At 38.8% G+C, this 10037-nt stretch overlaps 1 protein-coding gene across 1 annotated transcript in view; it reads right to left on the reverse strand.

Annotated features, from left to right (window-relative positions):
- LOC101857914 (sortilin-related receptor) overlaps positions 1-10037 on the reverse strand; it is a gene marked incomplete in the record, with an annotated part of 121665 nt that overhangs the window by 36907 nt on the left and 74721 nt on the right. Inside the window, 7 exon segments of the mRNA XM_013080110.2 lie at positions 415-540; positions 1320-1343; positions 2982-3047; positions 4070-4156; positions 6932-7060; positions 9093-9230; positions 9698-9760. Of these exon segments, the coding sequence (XP_012935564.1) occupies positions 415-540; positions 1320-1343; positions 2982-3047; positions 4070-4156; positions 6932-7060; positions 9093-9230; positions 9698-9760 (633 nt within the window).

A 10037-nucleotide genomic window follows, 5' to 3' on the forward strand; every position in this document is an offset into this window, starting at 1 on the left:
AAGATTAGTGTGTGTGTGTGTGTGTGTGTGTGTGTGTGTGTGTGTGTGTGTGTGTGTGTGTGTGTGTGAGTGTGTGACTCACTCTTACGTTCGTATGTTCCGCTGGTGCTGTGAAGCATAATTTTGTTTTTCCTGTTAAAAATGGAAGTTCCTCTTTTTTACAGTAAGCATGTTTGTTTGAGTAAAGAGAAGCACATCAAAACAATTAATGTCATTTAATGCATGGATAAGGCAAGACAAACAGACAGAAGCAACACAGAGAGGGAGAAAAGAAGTAGGACCTACCAGTGGCACCCTCCAACCACCCTCAAAAAAAAGTAACAGAAATTAGCTGTAAGAAAGAGCAGACCATGCCCAGGAGCCTGCCAACAGGACCTTGAAATTGAGAGAGGAATGACAGAAGGACAGACATACCGCAGTTTTGTCGTTCGTCCATCCTGTCTGGACAGTCCATCTTGAGATCACAGACTTGGACAAACGAGATACACGTCCAGTACCCCCGGCACTCAAATTGTTGTGCTCCGCAGACCTGGGACGTTTCTACGGAAATAAAATAAATGTCACGACACAGTGGAATCAGGCGCTCGTCAATTTTTTGACATTTTGAGGAATTGGTTTAACATTAAAAAGTTCATTTGTATTGCTTTTGATGGAAAATTACCCATCTCTTTTGAACAAAAGTCGAGATATTTGCAATTGAAGGAGATGGGAGTCGTCTGGTGTCAGAGGTTAGATTCAGTGGAAAATGGCCACCATAGTTTGGTGAATTCCAAAGCTTTAGTGTTCTTGAAAACTGCAAATTTACTTTTTGTGTCATTGATGAATGTTTTTCAGTAAAATCCACATTGCAATGTGTTCCTAAATTGACATAATAGGTGTTGCGCAATTTTAACTCATTACGGACTAAGCGGACATGTATGTCCGACAGCAGAAGATCGAAAGCAAAGTTGCGGGTTACTTCAAACCATCATACAGACTAGAAACAAAAATTTACATATACTATAGTATACATTATTGTTATCTGTCTTTTTAAGTACCAGATAAAGGAAACAGAATTGAAAACTACAAATGAAAAACAAAGTTATGCTTCTTAAGTTTTCTGGAACATCATGTCTTTAAGCGTTCGAATGAACAGAACGTGCATCCGCAATGAGTTAAAAAATCGATAAAACTTGACCCACAAGAGGAAGACTGTCAATTTCTTTAATTTTATTGGAGTGATTAAAATAAAAAGGAGAAGAAAGAGCAGTAGGAGAGGGAGGAGAAGATAAGGAATGTAAAGTACAAGGGGGAACAAAAAGAAAAAATAGCAAACATACCTGGCTCATGTGGTGTAACCCCTTCTGTGGAACAATAAAAGAGAGAAAAATGGTTCAGAGGAAGCGTAGAAAATGTATTTATCAAGCAACATCAACACTGCATTTGAAAAATTTTTCACATCTTATCATGTCTCATCTTATCTTATCACACCCCATCTCTTCTTATCTGTTCTTATCTTATCTCATCTTGTCTTATCTAGTCTTACCATAATCTTATCTTGCCTTGTCTGGTCTTATCTTGCCTGATCTTATTTTGTCTGGTTTTATCTGACTTATTTTTGTCTTACTTTATCTTTTCTGTCTAACGATAAGTCAAATGAGGGACTGAAAAGGTAATCTGAAATATAATTTCCTCTAGGTGCTTCAACGTGTGAAAAATTTTGACAGTTAACACAATGACGCGTTTCAATTTAACGTACAACAATTATTTCAAATACATACACACCGTTATCTGACAAAAGAACACATGCACAAAAAGACAATCACTGCCGCTGCTGACAACACTTGTTGAAAGAAGACGCCTGTTGAAGAGCAATGGCTAACACAAGCACTTCAACTTTCAGTTTTACATTTTATGTTAATTCTTTGAATCTGGCTCGCCATCGTTTTGGGGGGGGGGTAACAATATCGTCAAGCCCAAGAACTACACCCGACTCTGTGCCACATTTACTATCCACTTTCACCTATATTGTGATCCTTTGCCCTATCATGAATAATTTGAGTGCTCACACAAATAAATCCATCAATATTTGACTGAATCATACCCAATTTAACCCTTTGAGCCCTCACCACCAGTACATCGGTAGCACATAAAACCTGTATACCTAGCCTCGGTACAGTGGTGAACGAGACCGTATGCCTAGCCACCGGTACAGTGGTGAACGAGACCGTATGCCTAGCCACCGGTAGTCGTGAACGAGACCGTATGCCTCGCCACCGGAACAGTGGTGAACGAGACCGTATGCCTAGCCACCGGCACAGTGGTGAACGAGACTCTATCCACAAACCAGCCCACCTGGGACAAAACGCACGCAGGAAACTGTGTTTACTACACAGGATGTTACTGATAATTTTGAAGATCTTTCTGAATTAGATGTTGGTAATGACGAGGACTACCATGAAAGGGATATGGAATGTGATTCTGATGATCCCATGAACGTTAGTAATATATCGCCCAGGAGCTCAAGCAGAGGGGCATGGTAGCATCAGGAGGTCACGTCTCAGTGCGTTAAGGAAGCACCCTTCGCTGCTGAATGCATAAAATTTTGGAATTCCTTGCGTACTGAATGAGTGTTTAAAAAGATGAGATATATCTTTACTGTCCAGGCACTGGCTCATTGCTTGATGTTTCATCACACATAAAATATGCTTACACTCACAATCAGATTATTGGTGTCTGTGGTTTAGTGGTTTGACGCTTCACTATCGCATGCAGGAGACCCTAGTTCAATTCCTTTTTAAGGAGAAATTTTATTTGGGTACTTCGACCTTTCTGCTGGGATGGTGTATCCCTCTCATCCCAGGTTGGCTCTACTACTAAATGATCGAAACTGTGTCAAACACCTACATTTCAAAAAAATAATTTAAAAATAAATAAATAAATAAAATAAAAACCAGAGCCAAAGTAAAACACATCTTAAACTGTTGTTTCGAGAGACTCACCACAGGAGTTCCTGTCCCCTCTATGATAGCTGTTCTTAGATCTGCACCGTCCACTTGAAAGAAAAACTGCAGAAGAGATTGGCATTACTGATCAATGATAAAACCTCACGGCTGACACCGTTTGTTTCTTCATTCATTTGTATGACTGCTTGTTTGTTTGTTCATTCATGTGTATGTTTATTTATTCATGAGTATGTTTGTATGTTTGTTTGTTTGAGTAAAAAGAAGCACTTTGACACCATAGTGGTCATTCAATGTGGAGAAAAAGTAAGATAGATTTGGTCTTCATTATCATTATTATTTGCAAATTTGGTCTTGAAAGTTCCAAACTTTTTTAAACATGGCAAGTCCGTGAAGAGCAATACTATAAAACAGAGAATACATATTTTCTGACATATTTTCTGTGAAAATAATTGTACGCTCTAAAGAAATATTCTGTTAAAATTCAAGTTCTAAATGTTAAAAAAGCACACACACACATGATCCATGTTTTCTGGAGTACTCTTGGCACTGCTTGGTTGAACAGCAGAAGTCTTTGTGGTCATTGAAGAGAACGCACATGCACATGCACACACACACACACCCCACACACCCCCACCCCAAACACACACACACACAACCAAACATGATCGATGACTTAGGGAGTACACCTTGCACGGCTTGGTTGAACAGCAGATGTCTTCGTAGTCACTGAAGTGAACGCATACGCACAAACACACACACATATACACACACACATTTAGACATACACATTCACACACACACATATACAAACACACACACACACACATACAAAACAAATACAAACACACACAAGCACACCCACAAACACACATATACAACACACATACTAATAAACACGAACACACATACACACACACACACCAACACACAAACACCCCATATGCATGGACACATACACACACTCACACACACACACACACACACACACACACACACACACACACAAACACACTCACACATACAGACACACACCTGCACACAGACATACTAGCAAAAACAAACACTCAGATACACACACACACACACACACACACACACACACACACACACACACACACACATACTTGATCCATGACGTTGGGAGTACACTTGGCACTGTTTGGTTGAACAGCAGATGTCTTTGTGGTCATTGAAATGGGAGCAGTCCACATCTGTGGGTCAAAGATTTTTTTAACATCCTTAGGTCATAGTTGACTCTTCACAATTTCACCATTGCTAGGTCAGAGTATACACTTCACAAATTTACCATTGCTAGGTCAAAGTTCCCACTTCAAAATTTTACTTTGGTTAGGTCACAGTTCACACTTCACAATTTTACTATTGTTAGGTCATAGTTCACACTTCACAATTTTACTCCTCTGTATCATTATTCAAACTTCACAATTTTACTATTGTTAGGTCAAACGTCACACTGCACAATTTTACTATGCTAGGTTGTAGTTCACACTTGCCAATTTTAATAATAATAATAATAATAATAAATAGCATTTATACTGCGCATTTCCAATTTCTAAAAGATGCTCAATGCGCATTCCAGCGAAAAAGACATCACATCTTAAAAATTAATCGACATGTGTGTACGTAAAACAAAGTATTATACATATAATATAAATGTATATATGTGTAAAATTTTATATGAGAAAAACAGTCTCGCAGTGAGGTTGAAAATGTGTTCACTAAAAATATACAATGCAATAAAAATTCACGAATGGTCACAATAAAGTTGAAACGTGAGTAACTAGAAGCATTCATTAAAACATTAATTCTATACAGATAGAAAAACATTTCCGTTCTCTCTCTCTCTCTCTCTCTCTCTCTGTCTCTCTCTCTCTCTCTCTGTCTCTCTCAGTCTCTCTCTCTCTTTATCTCTCCCTCTCTCTCTATCTCTCTCTCTCTTTTCTCTCTCTCTTTTTCTCTCTGTCTCTCTCTCTTTTTCTCTCTCATTCTCACACGCTATTTCTTCAGTCTCACAGTCTGGCATACACATGCATATGTATCACAGTACATCGTTATGACAGGTATGCTTTTGTAAATAAAAAATGCTTCAGCTGATTTTTTACAATGGAAATTGTTGGGCAGATCTTATTTTATATGGGAGTTCGTTCCATACCTGGGACCAAAGAACAAAAAGGAAAGCTCGCCGTATGTTTTGTAATTTTGTTTTTGGCGTTTTAAGAATTAGATTATCAGAGGCTGATCTAAGGGCTCTAGGTGGATGATATAATTCCAGGAATGTTTTAAGATAAAAAGGTGCACTATCATTTATACATTTAAAACAGAGAACGGCAGTTTTGTATTTGATCCTTTCTTTTATTGGCAGCCAGTGTAGTTCTTTCAGAATTAGTGTTACATGCGCTGATTTCTTTTGTTTCATTATCAATTTTGCTGCTTGATTTTGGAGTACTTGTAACTTTGATAGTTTTTCAGCTGTCAAACCGGACAAAATAGCACTACAGAAAACTAACTTTGATAAAATGAGTATTGTTACAAGTGTCTCGGCTGCTGCTTTAGTTAAATAATTTCTTTCACTGCCAATTTTCTTAAGCTGAAAATAAATACTTTTGCTGAGCTGGCTAATTTGGGAGGACATAGACATATAATCCAACTGAACCCCTAGATTTTTAAGACGTCTTTTTGAACGAATGGTATGGTTATTAATATCAATGTGTAGCTCTGGGAGATTTTTAATGGCTTTTGTATTTCCACTCAACACTATTTCCGTCTTGTCATCATTTAGTTTCAATTTATTGCTGGTCATCCATATTTTAAATCACTAGTACATTGTTCAGTAGAGTCGACTAAAAGGGGTATTTGATCTAAATCAATAGACATATAAATCTGAGTGTCATCAGCATAAAGACGGTAATTCATGCCATATCGTCTCAAAATATCAGCAATAAGTTGTGTATACATTGTAAACAAGACAGGTCCAAGAACAGACCCTTGAGGAACACCACATCTAAGCAAAACATAATTAGAACACGTGCTTCCAACCACAACTGCTTGTGTTCGATCTATAAAATATGACTCAAACCATCGCAGGACAGTACCCTTTATGCCAAAAGTAGTATTTAATCTCTCGAGTAAAATGTCATGATCAATGGTATCGAATGCAGCCGAAAGGTCCAAAAGAGTAAGAAGACATACCTTTTTTTCATCAATATATTTTAAAATATCAGTACAGACCCTAAGTAACGCTTAGGTTGCACTTTACAATCTATAATTTTACCATTGTTAGGTCAAAGTTCAAACTTCACAAATTTACTATCGTTAGGTTATCATTCACCTATACCAATATCACCATTCAACATTTAAATTCTCAATACCTTTTTACTTTTAGGTTGTTCACAGTTTTGTTAGGCTGTTCCCTGTTCTACGACACATTTATGGGAAAGAAGAAAGTTTATCGCAAATATTTCCATCTTTGGGCAGAGGCAGTCTCAGCCCGGGTTGGCCCTGACAGGCGTGGTTGTAGCAGCCCACCTCAAAATTGGTCTAAATTCTATCAATAGGGACATAAAAACAATACATAACAAAATGTATTCGCATAGCGCAAAGTCCCGTTCGACAGCAAGTTCTATGCACTTTACAATCTATAATATTACCCCACAGACCTATTAGCATTATGAAACAATCTCAACTTCCTAGGAAGCATACAGTGCAAGCTGCCATTTTTGCAGGCACCGATGCACAAACATACCAATATATGGATCAGCTGAGCTTTATGCAAGCTATTGTTCTATAATTTGTCTCACAGGAAATGCACTCCTCATTTCTTTCTTTTTCTTTCTTCTTTTCTCTCCCTTGCATTGCTCTTCTTTTCTTTAGCTATTTCTCTCTAAGTTTCTCTTCCTTTTTTTCTTTCTCTCTTCCTTTCTTTCTTTCTCTCTTTCTTTTTTTCTTTTTCGCATTCTTTCACTGCTTACGTCCAGTGTATTCGCAGCCCAGTTCGTCTGAGCCGTCACTACAGTCCACGTTCTGGTCACAGAACTGACCCATGGAGATGACCCGGCCACTGTTCTGACAGTACACATCGCCTGGGGCAGTGGTGACATCTGTGGAAGGGGGGTGTCGGAGAACACAGTAGTTGAGACAGAGAACACATTGTCTGGGGCAGTGGTGGCATCCGCGTCAAGAAGAAGAAGAGGAAAGGAGGAGGAGGAGGAGGAGGAGGAGGAGCATAAAGAAGAAGAAGAAAGGAGGAGGAGGAGGAGGAGGAGGAGGAGGAGGAGGAGGAGGGGGGAGGGAGGAGAAGGAGGAGGGGGGAGGGGGGAGGAGGAGGAGGAAGAGGAGGGAGAGGAGGAGGAGGGAGGAGGAGGAGGAGGAGGAGGAGGAGGAAGAAGAAGAAGAAGAAGAAGAAGAAGAAGAAGAAGAAGAAGAAGAAGAAGAAGAAGAAGAAGAAGAAGAAGAAGAAGAAGAAGAAGAAGAAGAAGAAGAAGAAGAAGAAGAAGAAGAAGAAGAAGAAGAAGAAGAAGAAGAAGAAGAAGAAGAAGAAGAAGAAGAAGAAGAAGAAGAAGAAAATGGGAAGACAGGAGAGTAAACATTTCAAAAATGTTAATCTATTTAGAAACTAAAAGGTGGAGAAACAGACAGGAACAATATGTCCATTTAAAAGTAATGAGCTGAAAGAAAGAGGGGGAGGGGGGGGGAATAGATCTATTCAGAAGCAAAAATTGGGAAGACGAAAAATATTTTTTAAAACTCCCAGCAGTTTTGCCTACCTTGGCTTTTTCATTTATTTTTCAAGGTATCTCCATACACTCAAGCTTAATGCAATAATCTATCTACTCCAGATAGACATATTATATATTAATGGAAAGGGAATTGGATGGTCTTTCAGACCTAGCCAATACATTCCATATTTGTCAAGCTTTCTTGAGGTGTGACATATTTCTCATGTTACTAAAAAATATATGCAGAAACAGAAATCGGACTGCCCGAACAATCACAAAGAAGAACAAAAATAATTTACAACCTAAGAGTTTACATTCATTTGATGAGAAAGTAAAAGACCCCTCATTCTGTTGACAAATACAGAAATGAAGGCTGTTCTTGTGCATTCTACAAATTCTTGGTTTTTGCCCTTGAAACTGGAAATTTCAAAGCGAGAATTTTATAATAAAACCATCAATTTTAAATAGTCATTTTATTTGATAAAAAGACCTTATGAAATCTTTCTTTATTGGAAATGTATTTTATGGGCAAAATACCACCTCACCAGCCATCATATATATTCATACGATATACCACTGCACAAACTCATGGGAGTTCAAGAATAATTTAGAATTTAAACAAATTGGAAAACAGAAACAAAAAAAATTAGATCTCATTCTCCCCCTACCCCCATCCAACCCAAATCGTTTTACTGGCTGTAACATTCACTTTCTGAAGCCCCAAGTCCCATTTAGTATTTTTGCTCTTTTTGGCTAATACATAACTCGGCTAAATAAACAATAAATTTAAAAATTACATACAGTATGACACAGATAGCTAGAATTCGTCGGGACCAGCCGCGGTAGTTCATGGGATATCTTACAAAGATAAAGAAGAAGAAAAAAGGGACCACAGGCACAGCTTGACGGATATGTGATTTCGAGTCTTCTGTGTTCGACCGGTCCATGTTATACTGTATATTGGTCCCAGAGGAGGAATTCGGGTTGCAACGGCAAACATACATACATAACTACAAAACTGAATTATAAAAATATATTCATAAATAAATACATAAACACATGATTATAAATTAACACATATATACACAATATCACACCAATACACAACAATTTCACAAACAAGCCATTGCTGGTTGTCACTGTGCAGCGCCCTGTTTTCTTTAGCTAAGATTGTCATGTCTTGCTCAAGGACACATCCCAGTGACCATCCATTCAAATCCTGTGTCACCGACACTTGCTTGACATTACTTTTGAGTCTGAACTCACCACTCACTTAGCCACTGGAGTCTGTAAGACGTGACACCAGGGTTCTTCTCTGTCTTCACCAGTCTCCCCACCGAGAAAAGGAAAATAAGAAAATCATTCTATCTAAAGATCTTTTAGGGGTTTCTTTTCAGCATTTCAAGAGACGTACTGTGTGTCTGACAGTGGGCTTCATCCTCCCCAGAGTAACAGTCTCTGTCGCCATCACAAAGCCAGGAGCGATGGATGCAGTGCCGGACAAACCCCGGGCCTTCGCGACACAGGAAGTGGTTGTTATCACAGGATACCTCTGTTGAAAATAAGAACATCGGAATGTGGCTGCCTGAAGGGCAGGGGTCCAACCAAGTAGGAAAAACGGTCACATACAAGTAAAAATCAGCTGAACTGCTAGTAGAGGACCCAGCGGTCGACTACCCCTGAGACCCAGCAGGGGGACGCAAATCCCGTCATTAAAGTTCATAAATTTTCTTCCACATCGGCAAGCCTGTCAGGACCAATACTAGAAAACCGAATGTGTATTTTCCTATACCAAAAACAGACTTACGTGCTCAGATCTTCGAAAACATTTTTTCACGTACTGGTTGGTAGCAATGCAATTGTATATTCATGGGTCGAGATAGTGTTTGTGCTAAATTAGTGAACATTTTGCCTCTATGTGACTGGGGGGAACTTGGGAGGTTACGCCAGAGTGAGCAGGCTGGGGGCAGAGAATGCGGGAAAAGGAGTGAAGATACGCCATTGAAGTGTGTGACATACCAGGACTTGGCATTGTGGGTGTGGTCGGTGAGATTACGTCTTGCGTTGGGTAGACAACGTCAGCTGAGGGTGGAAGAGGAAACAATGAAAAAAATCTTTAATAAATAATAATCGGACCAAATAATGTTACCAAAAAAAACCAACCCCAGTGCAGATCAGACAAGAAAAAAAAACATGCAGTCCTGAATAACAATGAAAATCAGCCCTGAAAAACAATGAAGATCAATCTCTAAAAAACAATCAGCCACAAAAAATTATGAAAATCAAAAAAAAAACCAATGATGATAAATGTCGAAAAAACCCATTCAGGCCTGAAAAAAACAATGAAATTCAACCCCCC

The sequence above is a fragment of the Aplysia californica genome, unplaced genomic scaffold, assembly GCF_000002075.1.
Source record: "Aplysia californica isolate F4 #8 unplaced genomic scaffold, AplCal3.0 scaffold00005, whole genome shotgun sequence".
Classification (NCBI taxonomy): Eukaryota; Metazoa; Mollusca; class Gastropoda; order Aplysiida; family Aplysiidae; genus Aplysia; species Aplysia californica.